A 25,405-nucleotide genomic window follows, 5' to 3' on the forward strand; every position below is an offset into this window, starting at 1 on the left:
GAAAGCTTGGACCCAGTGATCTACTGGGCCATACTCACTACCCTCTGAAGTGCCTTCAGGTCGGAGGCCGAGCAGTTGCCATATGAGGCAGTGATGAAACCGGTCAGGATTCTCTCGATGGTGCAGCTGTGGAACTTTTTGACGATCTGTGGACCCATGCCAAATTGTTTCAGTCTCCTGAGGAGGAATAGGTTTTGTCACGACTGTCTTGGTGTGCTTGGACCATGTTAGTTTGTTGGTGATGTGGACACCAAGGAACTTGAATCTCTCAACCTGCTCCACTACAGCCCCGTCGATGAGAAAGGGGGCATGCTCAGTCCTCCTTTTCTTGTGGTCCACAATCATCTCCTTTGTCTTGATCACGCCAGGTCTCTGACCTCCAACCTATAGGCGGTCTCATCGTTGTCGGTGATCAGGCCTACCACCTGTGTTGTCGGCAAACTTAATGATGGTGTTGGAGTCATGCCTGGCCATACAGTCATGGGTGAACAAGGAGTACAGGAGGGGACTGAGCATGCACCCCTGAGGGGCCCCCGTGTTGAGGATCAACGTGGTAGATATGTTGTTACCTACCCTTACCACCTGGGGGCGGCCTGTCAGGAAGTCAGGATCCAGTTGTAGAGGGAGGTGTTTAGTCCCGGCTTTCTTAGCGCAGTGACTGAGCTATAGTCAATGAATAGCATTCTCACAGAGGCGTTCCTTTTGTCCAGGTGGGCAAGGGCAGGGTGGAGTGCAATAGAGATTGCATCATCTGTGGATCTGTTGGGGCGGTATGCAAATTGGAGTGGGTCTTGGGTTTCTGGGATAATGGTGTTGATGTGATCCATGACCAGCCTTTCAAAGCACTTCATGGCTACCGACGTGAGTGCTATGGGTCGGTAGTCATTTAAGCAGGTTACCTTAGTGTTCTTGGGTACAGGGACTATGGTGGTCTGCTTGATACATGTTGGTATTACAGACTCAGTCAGGACCAGGTTGAACATTTCAGTGAAGACACTTGCCAGTTGGTCAGCGCATGCTCGGAGTACATGTCCTGGTAATCCGTCTGTTGACCTGTTTAAAGGTCTTACTTTAAGGTCTCACACAGTCGTACGGAACAGCTGATGCTGTCATGCATGCTTCAGTCTTGCTTGCCTAAAAGCAAGCATAGAAGTAATTTAGCTCGTCTGGTAGGCTCGTGTCACTGGGCAGCTTCCCTTTGTATTTTGTAATAGTTTGTAAGCCCTGCCACATCCAACGAGTGTCAGAGACGGTGTTGTAATATTCAATCTTAGTCCTGTATTGACGTTTTGCCTGTTTGATTGTTCGTCTCAGGGCATAGCGGGATTTCTTATAAGTGTCCAGGTTAGAGTCCCGCTGCTTGAAAGCGGCAGCTCTACCCTTTAGCTTAGTGCGGATGTTGCCTGTAATACATATCTTCTGGTTGGGGTATGTACATACCGTCACTGTGGGGATGACATCATCGATGCACTTATTGATGAAGCCAGTGACTGATGTGGTGTACTCCTCAATGCCATCGGAAAAATCCCGGAACATATTCCAGTCTGTGCTAAACATTCCTGTAGCTTAGCAACTGCGTCATCTGACCAATTCTTTATTGACTGAGTCACTGGTTCTTTCTGCTTTAGTTTTTGCTTGTAAGCAGGAATCAGGAGGATAGAATTATGGTCAGATTTGCCAAATGGTGGGCAAGAGAAAGCTTTGTACACGTCTCTGTGTGTGGAGTAAAGGTGGTCTACAGTTTTTTTTTCTCTCTGGTTGCACATTTAACATGCTGGGAGAAATTAGGTAAAACGGATTTAAGTTCACCTGCATTAAAGTCCCTGGCCACTAGGAGCGCACAGTTTGTGGTGGTAAATAGGCAGCTATGAAAAATAGAGATGAAAACTCTCTTGATAAATAGTGTGGTCTACAGCTTATTATGAGATACTCTTCCTCAGGCGAGCAAAACCTTGAGACTTCCTTAATACTAGATTTGGTGCACCAGATGTTGTTTACAAATATACACATAGCGCCAACCCTTGTCTCCTGGAGCCAGCTGTTGTATCTTGCCGATGCAGCGTAAACCCCGCCATCTGTATGTTATCCATGTCGTTGTTCAACCACGACTCTGTGAAATTAGTTTTTAATGTCCTGTTGGTAGGATATTCCTGATCGTAGCTCATCTATTTTGTTATCCAATGATTGTACATTGGCTAATAGGACTGATGGTAGAGGCAGATTACCCACTCGCCATCGGATCCTTACAAGGCACCCCAACCTACGTCCCCTATATCTGTCTCTTTCTCATGCGAATGACAGGGATTTGGGCCTTGTTGGGTGTCTGAAGTAAATTCTTTGCGTCCGACTTGGTAAAGAAAAAATCTTTGTCCAGTACGAGGTGAGTAATCACTCCAGAAGCTCTTTATGGTCATAAGAGATGGTGGCAGAAAGATTATGTACAAAATAAGTTACAAATAAAGAAAAAAAACAAACACGATAGTTAGGAGCCCGTAAAACGGCAGCCATCGCCTCCGGCGCCATTACTAAAGGCCGCTTTCTGCCATAGCTAGACGTAGTGGTCTGGTTTCTGCCATAGCTAGACGTAGTGGTCTGGTTTCTGCCATAGCTAGACATAGTGGTCTGGTTTCTGCAATAGCTAGACGTAGTGGTCTGGTTTCTGCAGCTCTGGGGGATTGGTATAGTTTACCATTCACTGCTTGTAGGTAATTTAATATATTTATGCCTTGCTTGGGCAGTGAGCTGCCCTGAAGGAGCAGAGCCTGTATCACTAAGACTTGCATTAATGATTTAATAAATGGTTAAACATATTTATGGTGTTTCCTTTCTGAAATAAAGCAAAGCCAGTTCAGAAAGGGAACCCGAGTACCTGCCTCAGCTGATGCATTAGCTGAGATTTCACCAATTAGATGCTAGTAACAATAATGCCTACATTATTTGGAGGTCCATTTAAGTTGACAAAAATTGGATGTAATAAATGTATCACTAGTCACTTTAAACAAGGCCACTTTATGTAATGTTTACATACCCTACATTTCTCATCTCATATGTATATACTGTACTCTATGCCATCTACTGCATCTTGCCTATGCCGTTTGGCCATCGCTCATCCATATATTTCTATGTACATATTCTTATTCATTCCTTTACACTTGTGTGTATAAGGTAGTTGTTGTGAAATTGTTAGATTACTTGTTAGATATTACTGCACGGTTAGAACTAGAAGCACAAGCATTTCGCTACACTCGCATTAACATCTGGTAACCATGTGTATGTGACCAATAAAATTTGATTTGAACTTTGTAATTATTACAATAGCAACATTGTTGTAAGCTGACAAAAAGTTAAATCATGGTTTCATCAGACCAGAGAATCTTGTTTCTCGTGGTCTGAGAATCCTTTAGGTGCCTTTTGGCAAACTGCAAGCAGGCTGTCATGTGCCTTTTACTGATTAGTGACTTCCGTCTGACCACTCTACCATAAAGGCCTGAATAGTAGAGTGCTGCAGAGATGGTTGTCCTTCTAGAAGGTTCTCCCATCTCCACAGAGGAACTCTGGAGCTCTGTCAGATTTACCATCAGGTTCATAGTCCCCTCCCTGACCAAGGCCCTTCTCCCCCCGATTGCTCCGTTTGGCCAGTTCTTAGAGGAGTTGGTGGTTCCAAACTTCTTCCATTTAAGAATAATGGAAGCCACTGTGTTCTTGGGGACCTTCAATGCTGCAGAATTTTTTTGCCACCCTTCCCTAGAACTGTGCCTCGACACAATCCTGTCTCGGAGCTCTACGGACAATACCTTCGACCTCATAGTTTGGTTTTTGCTCTGACATGCACTGTCAACTATGGGACCTTATATAGACAGGTGTGTGCCTTTCCAAATCATGTCCAATAAATTGAATGTAACACAGGTGGACTCCAATCAAGTTGTAGAAACATCTCAAGGATGATCAATGGAAACAGGACGCACCTAAAATCAATTTCGAGTCTCAATGTAAAGGATCTAAATACTTACGTCAAGGTTTTTCTGCTTTATATTTTTCATATATTTGCAAACTTTTCTAAAAACCTGTTTTCGTCTTGTCATTATGGGGTGTGGATTGATGAGGAATAAAACATATTTAATCAATATTAGTTGTACGGCTGTAACGTAAAAAATGTGGAAAAAGTCAAGGGATCTGAATACTTTCCGAATACACTTTAGAGCTTAATAGAACCCCCCCCCCCCACCTCCCGGCATAGACATGGCTTTGACTCTTAAGGGTTAATTAGGGTATTCCTTACTTGTGGTGAGGGTTGTTGACACCAGTTGACTTTGCTCCCCATTTTCCAGGACAGTACAGACAGTGACTGAATATTCAGTAGCAGGTTTCAGGTCAGAGAGAGTGATGCTGTGTGAGGACGTGGTAGTGATGTGTGGTTCTGTCCCTGGACAGTGGTAGGAGATCTGGTAATGATGTTGGGTTTGGTCCAATCCTGGTGGCTGGCTCCAGCTAACAGCAGCTGATGTGGAGTCTACTGATTTAACAGTCAGCTGGTCTAGAGCAGGAAGTACTAAGGGAAAATACATAACTGTTAGTGTTACAGTTACAGTTTAACTCCAGAAATATACTACAGGAAGAAAAGTTGTCAAAGTAGAAAAGGTAATCTCGCAATTCCATTTGATATGTGAAGAAATAAGCTGAAAAGAGAAGTTGGATATGTAATTGTAACGGTTGTCGTCGGATTGAGACCAAAACGCAGCGGGTATATGTGTACTCATCTTCTTTTATTACGGAAAGAAGGAAAAAACAAAATAAACATGTACACCAAACGAACACAACGACGAATAAACAGTCCTGTAAGGCCATAAGCTATACATGGAACAATCTCCCACAAACACTAAACCAAACACATACCCATATATAGGACTCTCAATCAGAGGCAACGAGAAAACACCTGCCTCCAATTGAGAGTCCAACCCCAATAAACAAAACATAGAAATACAAAAGACTAGACAGAACATAGAAATCCCCTAACATAGAACAGTACCCAAAAACCCGGAAATAATAAATCAAACACCCTACTAAATAAACCACCACCCCGAACCACATAAAACAAATATCCTCTGCCACGTCCTGACCAAACTACAATAACAAATAACCCTTATACTGGTCAGGACGTGACAGCCCCCCCCCCCCCCTAAAGGTGCAGACCCCGGATGCACCTCATAAATAAAAAAAACAAAACAACAACAAAAAAATCCCCCTAAACTAAAGGGAGGGCAGGGAGGGTGGCTGCCGTCACCGACGGCACTTGTGCTACACCCCCCCTCCCCAACCCACCTATACAGGAGGTGGTTCTGGCTCCGGCCTACTGTCCTCCAGAATGCAGACAGACTTGCTCAGTTTCGGGCCGTAGGCAGACTCCCATCGTTCCGGATCGTAGGCAGACCTCTTCCGTTCCACACTGTAGGTCGACTCATTTGATACACAGTTAATCATATTTAGTTCCGGATCGTCAACAGACTTACTCAGTTCCGGTTTGCTGATAGACTCCCTTGGTTCCGGGTCATAGGCAGACTCACCCGGTTCTGGGTCACAGGCAGACCCCTTCGGTTCCGGGTCGCAGGCAGACCCCTTCGGTTCCGGGTCGCAGGCAGACTCCTTCGGTTCTGGGTCACAGGCAGATTCCCTTGGTCCCGGGTCGCAGGCAGACTCCCTCGGTTCCGGGTCGCAGGCAGACTCCCTCGGCTCCGGGTCGCAGGCAGACTCCCTCGGCTCCGGGTCGCAGGCAGACTCCCTCGGTTCCGGGTCGCAGGCAGACTCCCTTGGTTCCGGATCACAGGCAGTCTCCCTCGGTTCCGGACTAGACACTGTTGCCGGATACTCTGGACTGCACACTGGTGCCGGATACTCTGGACTGCACACTGGTGCCGGATACTCTGGACTGCACACTGGTGCCGGATACTCTGGACTGCACACTGTTGCCGAACTCTCGAGGCTGGGCTGACGCACTGGAAGTCTGATGCGTGATACTGGTACTGGATGTGCCAGTCTGGGGACACACACCTCAGGGCTAGTGCAGGAGCGGGAACAGGCCGAGTCGGACTGGGTTGATGCACTGGAAGCCTGATGCGTGGTGCTGGTACTGGAGGTATCAGCCTGGGAACACGCACCTCAGGGCTAGTGCGGGAGCGGGAACAGGACGAGTCGGACTGGGTTGACGCACTTGAAGCCTGATGCGTGGTGCTGGTACTGGAGGTATCAGCCTGGGAACACGCACCTCAGGGCTAGTGCGGGGAGCGGGAACAGGCCGGGTTGGACCGGGTTGACGTACTGGACCGTAGAGGCGCACTGGCGGTCTCGAGCGCAGGACTGACATCCCCCATATTTCCTGGATGCCCACTTTCCCCTGGCAAATGCGGGGCGCTGGTACTGCGCGTACCGGCCTACTAAATAAACCACCACCCCGAACCACATAAAACAAATACCCTCTGCCACGTCCTGACCAACCTACAATAACAAATAACCCGTATACTGGTCAGGACGTGACAGTAATGTAACATAAATTAACAGTTTCCTCTATATTAATTTAATAACGGCGCTGTGCCTCTGCTAAATTGTTGCCGCCACACCCCAAAAATGAAAAATATATAAATGAAAATAAATATCAATATAAATTAAAAGAATTCTGTAATTATAAATCCTTTCCACAATATCAAGTGTTTAACACTGTAGTACTGATAAAGTTAAAGCAAGCAGAGGCAGATCAACTCCTTGACATAATGACTCACACTAATGGAAGAAAGAATGAATTCAGATATTATAATAAACGTTTATTGATTTCAACACATATCTGCCTCATGAGATGAAGAATTCACCATCATATATTTCTCATCAAGGAAGATACTGTACCTTTACATCGCATGCTGTCACATCCATTATGATTAGTTAGTAAAAATGTATTTTGACTACAGATCCATAATGCATTCATTACACATCTATAAGTATTTCATGAACGTGTTATAACAGGTCTCAACCACATTATTAAAAGATTAATTAAATATATTCATAGCATATCTATAGCACATTAATGTCATGCTTTGCAGGAGCTTATATGTAGGTATCTTTATAGAAGCATCATTACAATAACAGCGTAGTGTCATCATTATGGCTGTTCTCTAAAGTGTACTTCTGGCATGCCAGTGTTAGTGAACATGCCAAAAGGCCAAACCAGATTATGCTGATATATAGCCTGTACCAGCCCCATTTCCCCCACCAGCTGGTATATAACTTTTTATTCTTCTCCTTGATGTCAATAATGCATGAAGATCTCTACAGGGGTGAATCGTCAGGGTAAATTTTACAGATCAAAACGTGTAGTTGAGACTCATATGATAACTCTTTCGTAACTCATTAACAGACCTCCTCCACATCACAATAAAATGGGTCATACTGTTCTAACACATACATGAAGGGTCTATGTATGAATTATATGCAGTCAAAGTAAAGTTAAATCTATTTTCCCATTCATAAACCATTTATAGCTAAGCACATTTATAGCTAAGCACTTCGTGGTAATTAACTGTGCAGTTTGCCACTCTGAAATATAACACCAACATTAAATGTCTACAGTGCATTCGGAAAGTATTCAGACCCCTTGACTTTCTCCACATTTTGTTACATTACAGCCTTATTGTAAAATGGATTAAATAGTTTTTTCCCTCATTGATTGTCAATGTCCAACTGGACACCATAGATAAAATATTTTACAAGGTACCTGCTCCTAAAATCAAAGCTGTTCACTTCATGTGTCGATAATTTCACTAGCCACAATCCACGATCCTCTTGCTCTTTAGAAACACACGATATTAACACCATACTACTCCTGGTTACTATGACTACATCCACTTTCCCCAACGCCTTCTTCACCGTCCTCGTGACTTCAAAAGGGTTTCCCAAATAAACATTCTTATCCAAAGAACGTACTCCAACATGCAACGATTCATCAGACTCATTTTCCACATACATTTTTGCCCTTTTTGTTCCATTCTTTGACTTCACTGTTCTCGCTAACTGTACTCAACGTGCTTTCAACTTCAAATGTCACTTCTGCTTCCGCCATCTCACCCCCTCTGACATGCACTGTCAACTGTGGGACCTTACATAGACAGGAATGTGCTTTTCCAAATAATGCCCAATCAATTGAATTTACCACATGTGGACTCCAATTAAGTTGTTTATTTTATAAACATGCTTAACTGATGGACACAACACTATGTTAAAGGAAATATGAACATTTTAGCTAGCAGCTAGGTAAGCCCCTGGCACAATGTCAACATGTTTTTCAAATCGGTCAATAAACGTTACAAAATCGTCATCAAACTCATGAAACATTCAGTAAAAAATTTTATTTCACTATTACATTGTATTTTTGCACATTACAAACCTTTGAAAACAGGAAAAATTATGAGGCAGGAACCAGCTGCATTCATATTGACTGCAGAGGACAGATGACAGGATAATGACATTACTTCCTTCTTAACAATTTTTCTTATTTTAAATGTGCACATGTACAACGCCAGTCATGAAATAGTGAACAATAAAGGTTAACTAAATGTTAAATTCGTTTTTTGACGATTTTTGTAAAAGCAAGAGGTCAACCTCTCACCCTATCCCCCCATGCAGCCAACATGGAAAGAGTCTAATGTTCCTGTCTCAAATTTTTTCCTGTTAAAGGTCCCGAATGTGCAAAAGTACAATGTAAATCTTAAAATAGTGAGATAGTTAACTGTTAACTAAATGTTTCATGAATTTTACAACGATTTTGTAACGTTTATTGTCCTAGTTAGAAAATGTGTTTACATTGTTCCAGCTACTGTAGTTGCTAGCTACAGCTATTTATTAGTGAATAAGAGGGGAATGCTATCTAGTGTTAACACTGTGTTAGAAAGTTTTACTCACTAAAATAGTTAATGTGACTTGCGAAAGCAAACGTCCCACTTTAAATCTTTCTTATATTTTATATTATTATTATTATTATTTGAAAAGCTACTCCTTTTACACCATAGGCCAACGGACACTGAAGTTGGATTTTGTACATACATTGTTTTTTTTTTTTAAATAGCAACGTCCTGCTCCTTCCCTGACTTTTCCTAAATATTAATATTTTACATTGCTCAGTTGTCAGAATTTTTAAATCACGAACAGAAACATATTTAGAGGCTGTTTACAATATTTAGAGGCTGTTTTTCTTTTTTACAGCTGTTAGTTAAGAGGCCAAGACAAATTGGTCATAGGGCTTGGTACCCTTGCGCTTATGCATCTCTTTCCTCACTGAATTAATGTTGTCAATGGATGAATGGGCATTATACAACGGGTAGTTCTAATCCTGTATTCTGATTTGTTAAAACCGCATTTCAGTCAGTGTCTATTCCACAAATTACCACCGGCTAAATCTATGACATTAAAATGCCTATTTACTCTGTTCCATCTGACTGCGCAATTTATAAACTTAATCTCCACTATAAAAGCGTCTAGACATTATCTCACATTTCTTTTAGACTAACATTTTGTTTTCAACAGCAGATATTTGTATAAACCTTGCTGTCTGTCTCCGACATTTGCAACATTGTTTCAATATTCAAATTCGATCTCCAGCTGTCCAATAGTAATGACAAGTCAGTAGTCAGGATGAGACAGACAAGCAAGCAGCGGTTCTCAGTCAGTCAAAATCATGAATCAACTGGCATAATTTTTATGGATATATACAAAGAAATGTAATTTGAAAAAAGGTAAAACGAAATGAAGTGCAGCTAGTTTGCAGTCTTTCCAGCTTCAGGTTGAAGTGATTGTGTTAGCTGTGTTTGTTGGCTAGCTCCTCGGAACAAGTGTCCTGACGAGAGGGCACATCTTCCAAGCCATGTGAAATCGCGCCTCATCGGCTCATTGTTATGGATCTATCTAAATAAATGTCTAGAAAACAGATTAACTAATGCAAATGCGGCTACTGTTGATATTCTGGCTACGCTATTTGATGTGACTAAATTAGCCGTAGTTGGCTAGCTAGCAAGCAAGGGATAAGAACATTGGCAACCAATATGGCAATGGAACATTTAGAACGAACGACTGGGTCCATAGAATGACTGCGTCCATAGATACAGAACAAAAAGACTGAATAACTGGGTCGTGCTCTGGCTACCGAACTGATAGAACGAATGACCAACCGGTTTGGGTAGCAATCCTAGATTTGTGTCAGGACTATATGTTGTGGACATTTCTGGGATCTTTTATTTCAGCTCATTAAAAATGAGACCAACACTTTACATGTTGCGTTTATATTTTTGGTTTAGTATAAGTTGTTGGGAAAGTGGTAAAAATGTATGTTTTTAAAAGTTGACAGAAAATGTAGTTGATGCGGTTACTACACTGAAAGAAAACAAAAACGCAACATGTAAAGTGTTGGTCCGTTGTTATATCTATATATGCCTACAGGGGTCCTAAAATTCAAAATCAAGGAGCTAAATGACCCTTTGTATGACCATCTTAAAACAATTCCATATGTTAGCTTAGTAGAAGCCCAGCCCGGGCCCTTAGACTTTAGGGTTTTTTCTTCATGGAAAATTACCATGTAGTTATTTCTATGAGTCTTCAATGGGGACATTTATTTGAATGGTTTGAATGTGAATATTCGTTAAATCTATTCAAGAAAAGTCCAACTGAAAAATGTCAATAGAAGAAATTCTTTGGCGAAGTCCTCAGCAATTGTTTTATGTGCTACATCTGGAAAATGTTTATAAAATGTTAATGTTTCAATTTAACATTCTGTGTTGTGTCCATCAGTTAAGCATGGTTATAAAGGCTTTATGAATGGGAAAATATAAATGACATTACATTGACTAAATAGAATTCATACATAGACCTTTAATGTTGTTGTTATAGATCAGAGTAGATTGGACTTTACACTGACTGCACATGTGGGACCCATAGTAACATTAGAGAATGCATTATGGATATGTAGTCAAAGTAAATTGTTACTCATTAGTTCATTTACATTATTTTATTTTTTTACTTTGACACCATACATCATTTTTAAGTAGAGAACTTACTTGTGGTGAGGGTTGTTGACACCAGTTGACTTTGCTTTCCATTTTCCACCACAGTACAGACAGTGACAGAGTACTGAGCACCACATTGCAGGTCAGAGAGAGTGATGCTGTGTGAAGATGTGGTAGTGATGTGTGGTTCTGTCCCTGGACAGTGGTAGGAGATCTGGTAATGATGTTGGGTTTGGTCCAATCCTGGTGGCTGGCTCCAGCTAACAGCAGCTGATGTGGTGTCCACTGAGTCAACAGTCAGCTGGTCTGGAGCAGGGAGTACTAAGGGAAAATATAGTATTGTTAGTGCTACAGTTTAAAGTTATTTAAAATTCCCATCAGTTATATTTTTTTCCCCTCATACAATGGTAGGCCAACTAGGCTTGAATGCATTATTTGCGGTTGAATTTATGACATGTTGTTGGCAGTAGCCTACCTGACTGCTGGCCTATAAAGGGCAGGAGGGAACGGACAGTAGTCCATATAAGCCACAATATCCAAAGCCAAGTGGAATCTGTTTGGGAACATTAAATATGTTTTCACAACTAAATAAAGTGCATTAACGTATTCAGATACCTTAACTTTTTACAAATTTTGTTACGTTACAGCTTTATTCTAAATGGATTCTACTGTTTTTTTTCTTGCTCAATCTACACAATAGCCCATAATGACAAAGCAAAAACAGGTCTTTAGAAATGTTGGTAATTCATGATTTCTTTATTTTATTTTTCAGACCCTTTACTCAGTACTTTTTTGAGGCACCTTTGGCAGCGATTACGGCCTCGAGTCTTCTTGGGTATGACGTTACAAGCTTGGCACACCTGTATCTGGGGAGTTTCTCCCATTCTTCTCTGATCCTCTCAAGCTCTGTCAGGTTAGATGGGGAGCGTTGCTGCACAGCTATTTTCAGGTCTTTCCAGAGATGTTTGATCAGGTTCAAGTCCGGGCTCAGGCTGGGCCATTCAAGAACATTCAGAGACTTGTCTCGAAGCCTCTCCTGAGTGGTCTTGGCTGTGTGCTTAGGGTGGGTGTCCTGTTGGAAGCTGAACCGTCTCCCCAGTCTGAGGTCCTGAGGGATGACGCCGTGTTTCCTCCAGACGTGACGCTTGGCATTCAGGCCAAATAGTTCAATCTTGGTTTTCATCAGACCAGAAAATCTTCTTTCTCATGGTCTGAGTCTTTAGGTGCTTTTTGGCAAACTCCAAGCGGGCTGTCATGTGCTTTTTACTGACAACTGGCTTCAGTCTGTCCACTCTACCATAAAGGCCTGACTGGTGGAGCGCTGCAGAGATTGTTGTGGAAGGTTCTCCCATCTCCACAGTGTAACTCTGGAGGTTTGTCAGAGTGACTATCGGATTCTTGGTTACCTCCCTGACCAAGGCCCTTCTCCCCTGATTGCTCAGTTTGGCTGAGCGGCCAGCTCTCGGACGAGTCTTCACGGTTCCAACTTATTCCATTTAAGAATGATTGAGGCCACTATGTTCTTGGGGACCTTCAATGCTGCAGAAATGTTTTGGTACCCTTCCCCAGTGTGTGCCTTACTTATGTAAATAAGGTATTTCTGTTTTGTATTTTGAAAACATTTGCTAAATTGAAAAAAAAAACGTTTTTCGCTTTATCATTATGGGGGGTTGTGTGCAGATTGCTGAGAAAATTTCATATTTAATCAATTTAAGAATAAGGCTGTAACGTAAGAACATGTGGAAAAAGTCAAGGGGTCTGAATACGTTCCGAAGGCACTGTATATTTCATTAAACTGTTGACAGCCCCTCTCTCTGCACACTCAAGAAAGGAATGAAGGAGATAGAGAGAGGAGGTGATGGAAACACTGGTGAGATTCTGTAGCTAAAATGAATGCCTATTAATTATAACAATATAAATTTGAGGTGTTCTGGTACCTCCCAATTTACGAATGTTGTGTTAATAAATCCTACTGATAAAGTTAATGCAAGCAGAGGCAGATCAACTCCTTGACATAATGACTCACAGGAAGTGGAAGAAAGCATGAACTCAGATATTATTAAAATGTTTACTGATTTCAACACCAAACTGCATTCTGAGATCTGGGGAATTCACCATCACATATTTGTCTTCAGGAAAAAAACTTCACATCCCATGCTGACACATCCATTATGATTAGTTCATTTACATTAGTCATTTGATACCAAGTCAAAGTTGTATAAACTTTGACACCAGACAAAATACTTAATAAGCAGAGTACTTTCTTACCTGTGGTGAGGGTTGTTGACACCAACTGACTTTGCTTTCCATTTTCCAGCACAGTGCAGACAGTGACAGAGTACTGAGTACCACATTGCAGGTCAGACAGAGTGATGCTGTGTGAAGATGTGGTAGTGATGTGTGGTTCTGTCCCTGCACAGTGGTAGGAGATCTGGTAATGATGTTGGGTTTGGTCCAATCCTGGTGGCTGGCTCCAGCTAACAGCAGCTGATGTGGTGTCCACTGGGTCAACATTCAGCTGGTCTGGAGCAGGGATAACTAGCAGAAACACAATATTGTCAGTGCGACAGTTTATATCAAGAAATACAGTACCTGTCAAAAGTTTGGACACACCTACTCATTCCAGAGTTTTCTTTATTTGTACTATTTTCTACATTGTAGAATAATAGTGAAGACATCAAAACTATGAAATAACACATATGGAATCATGTAGTAACCAAAAAAAGTGTTAAACAAATCTAAATATATTTTATATTTGAGAATCTTCTAAGTAGCCACCCTTTGCCTTGATGACAGCTTTGCACACTCTTGGCATTCTCTCAAACAGCTTTGACCAGCTTCAGCTGTGTACAGTACCAGTCAAAAGTTTGGACACACCAAATTATTTCAGGTTTTTTTCTGGAAGTGTGTTGGGTCATTATCCTGTTGAAAAACAAATGATAGTCCCACTAAGCCCAAACCAGATGGGATGGTATATCACTGCAGAATGCTGTGGTAGCCATAATGGTTAAGTGTGCCTTGAATAAAATAATTGACAGTGACACCAGCAAAGCACAATCACACCTCCTCCTCTATGCTTCATGGTGGGAACCACACACGCGGAGATCATCCGTTCACCTACTCTGATTCTCACAAAGACACGGCGGTTGGAACCAAAAATCTCAAATTTGGACTCATCAGACCAAAGGACAGATTTCCACCGGTCTAATGTCCATTGCTTGTGTTTCTTTGCCCAAGCAAGTCTCTTCTTCTTATTGGTGTCCTTTAGAAGTTGTTTCTTTGCAGCAATTCGACCATGAAGGCCTGATTCACGCAGTCCCCTCTGAACAGTTGATGTTGAGATGTGTCTGTTACTTGAACTCTGTGAAGCATTTATTTGGGCTGCAATTGCTGAGGCTGGTAACTCTAATGAACTTATCCTCTGCAACAGAGGTAACTCTGGGTCTTCCTTTCCTGTGGTGGTCCTCGTGAGAGCCAGTTTCATCATAGCACTTGAGGGTTTTTTCTACTGCACTTGAAGAAACTTTAAAAGTTCTTGACATTTTCCTGATTGACTGACCTTTATGTCTTAGAGTAATGATGGACTGTCATTTCGCTTTGCTTTTTTGAGCTGTTCTTGCCATAATATGGACTTGGTCTTTTACCAAATAGGGCTATCTTCTGTATACCAACCCCACCTTGTCATGACACAACTGATTGAAATGCAGTAAGAAGGAAAGAAATTCCACAAATTAAATTTTAACATGGCACACCTGTTAATTGAAATACATTCCAGGTGACTACCTCATGAAGCTGGTTGAGAGAATGCCAAGAGTGTGCAAAGCTATCATTAAGCCAAAGGGTGGCTACTTTGAAGAATCTAACACTTGTGTGGTTACCATGTGATTCCATGTGTTATTTCATAGTTTTGATGTCTTCACTATTATTCTACAATATAGAAAAATAAAGAAAAACCCTTGAATGAGTAGTTGTGTCCAAACTTTTGAATATATATACAGTGGGGGAAAAAAGTATTTGATCCCCTGCTGATTTTGTACGTTTGCCCACTGACAAAGAAAGGATCAGTCTATAATTTTAATGGTAGGTTTATTTGAACAGTGAGAGACAGAATAACAACTAAAAAATCCAGAAAAACTCATGTCAAAAAATTTTATAAATTGATTTTCATTTTAATGAGGGAAATAAGTATTTGACCCCCTCTCAATCAGAAAGATTTCTGGCTCCCAGGTGTCTTTTATACAGGTCACGAGCTGAGATTAGGAGCACACTCTTAAAGGGAGTGCTCCTAATCTCAACTTGTTACCTGTATAAAAGACACCTGTCCACAGAAGCAATCAATCAGATTCCAAACTCTCCATATTGGCCAAGACCAAAGGGCTCTCCAAGGATGTCAGGGACAAGATTATAGACCTATACAAGGCTGGAATTAGCTACAAGACCATCGCCAAGCAGCTTGGTGAGAAGGTGACAACAGTATGTGCGATTATTCGCAAATGGAAGAAACACAAAAGAACTGTCATTCACCCTCGGCCTGGGGCTCCATGCAAGATCTCACCTCGTGGAGTTGCAATGATCATGAGAACGGTGAGGAATCAGCCCAGAACTACACGGGAGGATCTTGTCAATGATCTCAAGGCAGCTGGTACCATAGTCACCAAGAAAACAATTGGTAACACACTACGCCGTGAAGGACTGAAATCCTGCAGCGCCCGCAAGGTCCCCCTGCTCAAGAAAGCACAGTCTGAAGTTTGCCAATGAACATCTGAATGATTCAGAGGACAACTGGGTGAAAGTGTTGTGGTCAGATGAGACCAAAATGGAGCTCTTTGGCATCAACTCAACTCGCCGTGTTTGGAGGAGGAGGAATGCTGCCTATGACCACAAGAACACCATCCCCACCGTCAAACATGGAGGTGGAAACATTATGCTTTGGGGGTGTTTTTCTGCTAAGGGGACAGGACAACTTCACCACATGAAAGGGACGATGGACGGGGCCATGTACCGTCAAATCTTGGGTGAGAACCTCCTTCCCTCAGCCAGGGCATTGAGAATGGGTCGTGGATGGGTATTCCAGCATGACAATGACCCAAAACACACGGCCAAGGCAACAAAGGAGTGGCTCAAGAAGAAGCACATTAAGGTCCTGGAGTGGCCTAGCCAGTCTCCAGACCTTAATCCCATAGAAAATCTGTGGAGGGAGCTGAAGGTTCGAGTTGCCAAACGTCAGCCTCGAAACCTTAATGACTTGGAGAAGATCTGCAAAGAGGAGTGGGACAAAATCCCTCCTGAGATGTGTGCAAACCTGGTGGCCAACTACAAGAAACGTCTGACCTCTGTGATTGCCAACAAGGGTTTGCCACCAAGTACTAAGTCACGTTTTGCAAAGGGGTCAAATACTTATTTCCCTCATTAAAATGCAAATTCATTTATAAAATTTTTGACATGCGTTTTTCTGGATTTTGTAGTTATTCTCTCTCACTGTTCAAATAAACCTACCATTAAAATTATAGACTGATCATTTCTTTGTCAGTGGGCAAACGTACAAAATCAGCAGGGGATCAAATACTTTTTTCCCTCACTGTATATATATATATATATATATATATATATATACAGTGATATATATATATATATATATATATATATATATATATATATATATATATATATATATATATATATATATATATATTATGGGAATGATTCAAGTGCAACGGTCAATGACGTATATATATATATATATATATATATATATATATATATATATATATACATACATACATACACACACACACATACAGTGCCTTCAGAAAGTATTCATTTTTCCACATTTTGTTTCATTTCCTCATCAATCTACACACAATACCCCATAATGACAAAGCAAAAAACGGTTTTGAATTTTTTCCTAATTTATATAAAATAAACTGAAATATCACATTTACATGAGTTTTCAGACCCTTTCCTCAGTACTTAGTCGAAGCACCTTTGGCAGCGATTACAGTCTTTTTTGGTAGGACGCTGCAACCTTTGCACACCTGTATTTGGGGAGTTTTGCCCATTCTTCTCTGCATATCCTCTCAAGCTTTGTCAGGTTGGATGGGGAGCATTGCTGCACAGCTATTTTCCGGTCTCTCCAGAGATGTTCGATCGGGTTCAAGTCCGGGCTCTGCCTGGACCACTCAAGGGCATTCAGAAACTTGTCCCGAAGCCACTCCTATGATGTCTTAGCTGTGTGCTTATGGTTGTTGTCCTGTTGGAAGCTGAACCTTCACCCCAGTCTGAGGTCCTGAGTGCTCTGGAGCAGGTTTTCATCAAGGATCTCTCTGTACTTTGCTCTGTTCCATCTTTGCGTCGATCCTGACTAGTCTCCCAGTCCCTACCACTGAAAAACATCCCCATAGCATGATGCTGCCACGACCCTGCTTCACCGTAGGGATGGTGCCAGCTTTCCTCCAGACGTGACGCTTGGCATTCAGGCTAAAGAGTTCAATCTTGGTTTTCATCAGACCAGAAAATCTTGTTTCTCATGGTCTGTGAGTCTTTTGGTGCCTTTCTGCAAACTCCAAGCGGGCTGTCATGTGCCTTTTACAGAGGAGTGACTTCTGTCTGGCCTGATTGGTGGAATACTGCAAAGATGGTTGACCTTCTGGAAGGTTCTCCCATCTCCACCGAGGAACTCTAGAGCTCTGTCAGAGTGACCATCGGGTTCTTGGTCACCTCCCTGACCAAGACCCTTCTCCCCCAATTGTTCAGTTTGGCCGGGTGGCCAGCTCTAGGATGAGTCTTGGTGGTTCCAAACTTCTTCCATTTAAGAATGATGGAGGCCACTGTGATCTTGGACACCTTCAATGTTGCAAAAGTGTTTTGGTACCCTTCCCCAGAGCTGTGTCTCGACACAATCCTGTCTCGGAGCTCTACGGATAATTCCTTCGACCTCATGGCTTGGTTTTTGCTCTGACATGCACTGTCAACTGTGGGACCTTATATAAACAGGTGTGTGCCTTTCCAAATCATGTCCAATCAATTGAATTTACCACAGGTGGACTCCAATCATGTTGTAGATACATCTCAAGGATGATCAATGGAAACAGGATGCACCTGAGCTCATTGTCATTGCATTGTCATTGTGGAATATTGTGTGTAGATTGAGGAAAAACAACAATTTAATCAATTTTAGAATAAGGCTGTAACGTAACAAAATGTGGACAAAGTCAAGGGGTCTGAGTACTTTCCTAATGCACTGTACATTAGCTTGTAGTACATGAACTCCAGATTGCTGGCCTGCCAATGACCAAAGCAAAGCTAGGTACTCCTCTGTTTCAGCTGTTCTGGGCAAATTAGCTCTTTGGAGAACAAGGTGATGTATACAGGGACTTTTGAGATGTTTGGATCCTTCTTAATTTGATTTGTGGATCCAAATAAAGAATTTAAAATGTGTGTGTAATTTCAGTATGTTTGTGTGCAGTGAATGTGTGTGGGTTTTGTGTGAGAGTGTCGATGTAGTGTTTGAGTCTATATATAGTGTGTGTGCATATAGTATTCTGAGGGTGCATTGAGTCAGTGCAAGATAGGGTCACTGCAGATAGTCTGGGTAACCATTTAATAAACTATATAGCAGTCGTGTGGCTATTTATCAGTTGTATGGCTTGGGGGTAGAAGCTGTCTCAGAGCCTGTTGGTCTGAGCTGATGCTCCGATACCATTTGCCGCATGGTAGTACAGGGGTAATAGAGGGGTAACAATATGATAACTAGTAAAGGAAATGTCCTAAAGAAAATGTGTGTGACTCTGCACATTTCAATGTTGGTGTGTTTTTTGTAGCATGAACATTTCAATAGCTGTGTCAGAGCCAAAGTGTTTATACAAATGTGAAATGGTGAAAGTTCAACAGGTATACATATCAAAAGATTTTGACAAGAAGTGTAAGTTGAGTCAGTCTACACTATTCAACAATGGTTTAATGTTTGTAGCTTAAATGGTTTAACCTTTTACTGCAGTGGGCTAAATCAGGGTCACACAGTGTTTCTTAGGGATAGCCCCCTTTTTTTCAATTGTTGCCTAAAATGGCATGCCCAAATCTAACTGCCTGTAGCTCAGGCCCTGAAGCAATGCATATTCTTGGTACCATTTGAAAGGAAACACTTTGAAGTTCGTGGAAATGTAAATTGAATGTAGTAGAATATAACACAGAAGAAAATACAAAGAAAAAAACAACTCTTTTTTTCTACCACCATCTTTGAAATGCAACAGAAAGGCCCCAAATCTAACCATCACTCTGGTTGTAATCCTGATAGTGTCCACAAGATGGCAGAAGTGTATGTGCAAAGTTTCAGACGGATAACTTGAAGTATGAGCAAACCACATTACTTTTAGTGTGAAGTCACCCAGGTACATTTGGGCAAATCGTGAAGGAGACATTCACATTACATTTTTCTGCAAGAATATCGTCAAATCTGTATACTTGGACTTTGATTTAGCTTTTCCAGTATTAGTAGCCATATTATAAGTTCAACATTTGCAAAACACCCAGTTTTCATAACTCTCCATATTCTTAAACATGTTTTGCGGCACTGCCGTAAAGCCCAGCTCATTGGCTATCTAGCTAGCTTTGTTTGACCCCGATTGGTGCTTATTTGACAAAGTTTCAGTCGATCAACTGAAGACCGGCCGCGTCATCGGCGTGTCATGAAGGCGTCGCTCTCTGACCAAATTTGGTGTCCTATAGGATATTCTACACCCCTAATGATATAGTGAAGTCTGGTTACGTTCTAGGATCTCTGCGGAATACATACGAATGTGATTTGACTGGTTGAAACAACGTTTAGGGTGAGATTTTCCCATTCCTTTCTTTGCAAATTGAACGAGTGGCAATACAAAATCGATCGTGCGTGCTATATGGACCTTTTTAGGATATGATAAAGGATTTTATCTAACGAAACAACACTTCATGTTAATGCCCCCATCCATAGGGCATGAGTGGTCACCGAATGGTTTGATGAGAATTAAAACTGTGTAAACCATATGCCATGGCCGTCTCAGTTACCAGATCTCAACCCAGTTGAACACTTATGAGATATTCTGGAGCGGAGCCCGAGACAGTTTTCCACAATTTATCGTGGAAGAATGGTATCACATCACACCAATAGAGTTCCAGACACTTGTAGAATCTATGCCAAGGTGCATTGAAGCTGTTCTGGCCCAACTCCCTTTTAAGGCACTTTATGTTGGTGTTTCCTTTATTTCGGCAGTTACCTGTAAATTGTGTCATTTAAAAGGAGAGCTGAACCAATAAAAAACACTTCTCTGGTTGGAAACAGCCTACAGGTATAGGATTTTTTATTACTGTTCATTTTACTGCACCGCAGAGGAAATGCAGATGAGCGTCAAACTTAACATACTTATTTTGCAGTTTGATCTAGTACAATTCACTCGTCTTTTCCGACTTTTCCGATGTGTTAGACAACAGCTGATAATCAGATAAATTGACGCACTGTACCAAAATGAACGGATGGCAGGAGTCAATGCAGTTGCGCATTAGATGACTCATTCAGAGTATTATTTTGGTAATTTCACATACTATAAAATGTTTTTTTTTTTTGCATACTATCTAGTACACTATTATGAGTTTTTGGACACGGGCAGTATCTTCCAAAGCTGAGATTTCTGAGATTTAAGGAAACGAGATCTTCACATTTTTCCTTAGGTTGGCTTTAGATTTCAATCCTGCCCAAGCAGGGTTTAACAGAACAGGACAGACTGAAGGACATCAAGGATCTGGAAAGATTCCGTATGGAGTAGTGGTCTAAGATGTTCTCCAATCTAATTTAAACATTATCGAAAAAGCTCAGTGCTGTTATCCTTTCAAGGGGAGGGTGCACAAAGTATTGAAGACAAGGGTGCCAATAAAGTTTTTCTTAAGGAAAATTATCCTTTCGTGGTTAAGTTGTTAATGATGAATGCAAGAAAACCTGATTGTCTACTTGGGAGAGCTAAAATGTAGGCTATTAAACAATACATTACACAGACAAGAATCCAAAAATAAGCCAATAAGTTATTAAACAATACATTACACAGACAATAATCCAAAAATAAACCAATAGGCTATTTTAGCCAAATGTAAAAAGTGGGCAACAACACCAGCCTTGTTTAAAGCATCGGCCTAGTGGTTAGAGCGTTGGGCCAGTAACAGAAATGTTGCTGGATCGAATACCTGAGTTGACAAGGCAAATAAATCTGTCGTTCTGCCCCTGACCAAGGCAGTTAACCCACAGTTCCCCGGCTGCCGAACACGTGGATGTCGATTAAGACAGCCCCCCGCTCCTCTCTGATTCAGAGGGTTTGGGTTAAATGCGGAAGACACATTTCAGTTGAATATGTTCAGTTGTACAACTGACTAGTATCCCCCTTTCCCTTCCCTTTGATATTATGGAATAACTATCCCAGACCATTATTGTCCTTGTTTTATTCTCCTCATAGCCTCTTTATACATTCATAAAATCATATTTATGTGGAAAGGCTAATAAGCATACTCTCCTCCTTCACGTTACTCCCATTTTCTACTCCACCTACACAGGTTTGAAGTGTTACATGATCTGTGTAAATGCAAATTCAGGTGTGGCGACGGTCGTTTTCCTTGTCTCAGAGACATGACAAATGTTTGCTTTGACCCTGTCGCAGCGTCCGTTGTCATGGTTACCTGACAGCTACAGCAATGAGAGTGGTCACTGCACAGGTTGCACATGTTTTAGCGAGAGGAACATTTAGCTCATTTATCCTTCACTAATCCCCAACCCTTGCTTACTGTTGCAACATTTTCCCGGGAAGCCCAACTCACCATTCAACCTCTGGCAAAATCCCCTCACAATGATCTCAAACTGTTTCTAATACACAATGAAATTAAACACAGACTACCCCTTACTAGTCAGGAGACTATTGGGTATGTTGTGGTGGACTGTAATTATAATTGCTTTGAGGGAACCAGGTAAAATTATGTTTATAGTGTAGCTAGCCACTGAATGGATCTAAATTCACTGTAAAACGCAGACAACGCAATAAACACTTTGAGCTAACTAGTGCTCTCAAATCATAACCGGAGGTCGACCGCAGATGGGAGTTGTATTCATAACATTGTTAACATATATTTTGTGGGGAAAAATTATATAAAGTTTCTAGCTACCGTAAGCAACGCTTGCTGGTCAATGAGACAGAGCTAGCTAACCAGCTGAGCTAGCAAACAATGTAAAAAATGTCACAAGTAAAATTTTGGATTCTAAAAATCCTCCATCAACAGGCTCTGTATTTCAGGCATCACAATTGCAAGTACTCCTGGTGCGCTGTTCAATTATCTAGCCATTTAAACATCTGTTTTTTGAAGAAAATAATTTTTTTGCCATAGTCCTCACTGGCTTTCATGTGATTTAAACGTGAGCTTTTCCGACGACAGTTGTTATCCATTGGTGCGCTGCAATCGGTTGACCAACATTCTGGGGCGGGGCTTAGCGAAGGGTTAATTGTAAATGCTTAGAATGCTTATAATTTGCAATGCTTAAATATACTTATGCATTTTTATACATGCTGGAACAGCGCACACGTAAAACATACTTATAACCTGTAAATAGTTTATGAATGCTTATTAATTCATTTTTAATGACAAAGTGTTACCAAATCATTGAATGTGAATGTATATCATTGAATGTGTAGTGTGTTGTGGTACCTTGGGTTGTTTTTATGTTTCCTCTTGAGGAACCTTCTTCTGGTTTTGGCTCATCTATGGCTTGTGACAGTGGTTCTTCCTCTTCACATTTCTATAAAAAGTTGAATTCATAGGTTAACATGTTTAAGACATTATGACATTGAATCTTCAATTCTGGTCTGTTGAGGATAAAGCACAATAGCTTCCATTTAGAATTAGGGCACATTAATGCTTTTTTTTTTTTCCCCAAGATGGCGTAGCAGTTCAGACGTCCTCTACCCTCCTCTTGTCGTGTCCCGTGTATTTATATATTTACAGATTTTCTCTTTTTTTTTTCTTCACTTATCTTTTTATATATATATATATATTCTTTTTTAATTCTAAAAACTCAACCTCAAAGCACTCTCCTGCAACCCGCCTCACCAATTTAAAAAAAGAAAGTATTATTTACCTCATCTGAATTCCACAACAGAAGCTAGCAAGAGGTTAGCCATTTTCACTGGCTAACGTTGAAGTTCAGCTAGCCACGGTTAGCTGTCCTCAGCTATCCATTAGCTCGAAAAGCTATCGCCAGTTTTTGTACAGCGCGACTCAGACCAGAGCATACCGGACCTATTCTCTCTCCTTTCCCCGATTTCTACCGCAGGCTCTGGACATTTACACCTGGATCTTGCAGCTAACTAGCTGCTACCTGAGTGACTATTGGCAACGTCGGTCACGGAAATAACACACATTATTACGGAGCTAGCCAGCTAGCCAGCTGAAGAGTTCCGTCAGCCACTCCTGGGCTATTCCTGAGCTAGCCAGCTGAAGTGTCTCCTGGGCTACAACTCACCTATCCTGACCCGTTTTACTGCCGATCCGGAGCCCCATCGGGTCTTCACGACTGGACCACCGACATTATCTGCCCGAGGGAGTTATCCAACTGGCCCCTCCGTCGCGACGTAACCTGATCGCCCATCTGCGGCCCGCTAATCGTTAGCTGTCTTTTCGGCTGCGATCTGAATAGGTCTATCGGACACTTTTCTTGGGCCACTATAACTAACTACTTTGCCAACTTGGACAGGTCCCCCCTTCCACACGGAACCCCACTAACCCACAGACGGAAACGCACGAGCTGGCTAAAAACAGACCTCCCTCCCATCTTCCACCAGCTTGCTACCTATGGCCCGGCTAGCTGTCTGAATCTCACTGGACCCTTTGATCACTCGGCTAAGCATGCCTCTCCTTAATGTCAATATGCCTTCTCCATTGCTGTTCTGGTTAGTGTTTATTGGCTTATTTCACTGTAGAGCCTCTAGCCCTGCTCATTATACCTTATCCAACCTCTCAGTTCCTCCACCCACACATGCTATGACATCTTCTGGTTTCAATGATGTTTCTAGAGACAATATCTCTCTCACTATCACTAAATGCCTAGGTTTACCTCCTCTGTACTCACATCCCACCATACCTTTGTCTGTACATTATACCTTGAAGCTATTTTATCGCCCCCAGAAACCTGCTCCTTTTTCTCTCTATTCTGGACGTCACAGACGACCAATTCTTATAGCTTTTAGCCGTACCCTCATACTTATTCTTCTCTGCTCCTCTGGGGATGTAGAGGTGAATCCAGGCCCTGCAGTGCCTGGCTCCACTCCTACTCCCCAGGCGCTCTCTTTGATGACTTCTGTAACCGTAATAACCTTGGTTTCATGCATGTTAACATTAGAAGCCTCCTCCCTAAGTTTGTTTTATTCACTGCTTTAGCACACTCCGCCAACCCGGATGTCCTAGCTGTGTCTGAATCTTGGCTTAGGAAGTCCACCAAAAACTCTGAAATCTTCATCCCTAACTACAACGTTTTCAGACAAGATAGAACGACCAAAGGGGGCGGTGTTGCAATCTACTGCAGAGATAGCCTGCAGAGTTCTGTCCTGCTATCCAGGTCTGTACCCAAACAATTTGAACTTCTAATTTTAAAAATCCACCTCTCCAAAAACAAGTCTCTCACCGTTGCCGCCTGCTATAGACCCCCCTCGGCCCCTAGTTGTGCTCTGGACACCATATGTGAACTGATTGCCCCCCATCTATCCTCAGAGCTCGTGCTACTAGGTGACCTAAACTGGGACATGCTTAACACCCCAGCCATCCTACAATCCAAGCTTGATGCCCTCAATCTCACACAAATTATTAATGAACCCACCAGGTACAACCCCAAAGCCGCAAACACTGGCACCCTCATAGATATCATCCTAACCAACGTGCCCTCTAAATACACCTCTGCTGTTTTCAACCAAGATCTCAGCGATCACTGCCTCATTGCCTGCACCCGTAATGGGTCAGCGGTCAAACGACCTCCACTCATCACTGTCAAACGCTCCCTGAAACATTTCAACGAGCAAGCCTTTCTAATCGACCTGGCCCTGGTATCCTGGAAGGATATTGACCTCATCCCGTCAGTAGAGGATGCCTGGTTATTTTTTTTAAATGCCTTCCTCACCATCTTAAATAAGCATGCCCCTTTCAAGAAATTTAGAACCAGGAACAGATATAGCCCTTGGTTCTCCCCAGACCTGACTGCCCTTAACCAACACAAAAATATCCTGTGGCGTTCTGCATTAGCATCGAACTGCCCCCGCGATATGCAACTTTTTAGGGAAGTTAGAAACCAATACACACAGGCAGTTAGAAACGCCAAG

At 42.0% G+C, this 25,405-nt stretch overlaps 1 protein-coding gene across 1 annotated transcript in view; it reads right to left on the reverse strand.

Moving 5' to 3' along the window:
* LOC106610457 (uncharacterized) overlaps window positions 1–25,405 on the reverse strand; it is a 56,663-nt gene that overhangs the window by 8,278 nt on the left and 22,980 nt on the right. Inside the window, exons 7-11 of the mRNA XM_045716365.1 lie at window positions 22,746–22,836; window positions 13,302–13,571; window positions 11,509–11,586; window positions 11,085–11,354; window positions 4,280–4,549 (exon numbers count right to left, since the gene is read on the reverse strand). Of these exons, the coding sequence (XP_045572321.1) occupies window positions 4,280–4,549; window positions 11,085–11,354; window positions 11,509–11,586; window positions 13,302–13,571; window positions 22,746–22,836 (979 nt within the window). The remainder of the gene's footprint in view (window positions 1–4,279; window positions 4,550–11,084; window positions 11,355–11,508; window positions 11,587–13,301; window positions 13,572–22,745; window positions 22,837–25,405) is intronic.

This window comes from Salmo salar, chromosome ssa04 (genome assembly GCF_905237065.1).
Source record: "Salmo salar chromosome ssa04, Ssal_v3.1, whole genome shotgun sequence".
In the NCBI taxonomy this organism is placed as follows: Eukaryota; Metazoa; Chordata; class Actinopteri; order Salmoniformes; family Salmonidae; genus Salmo; species Salmo salar.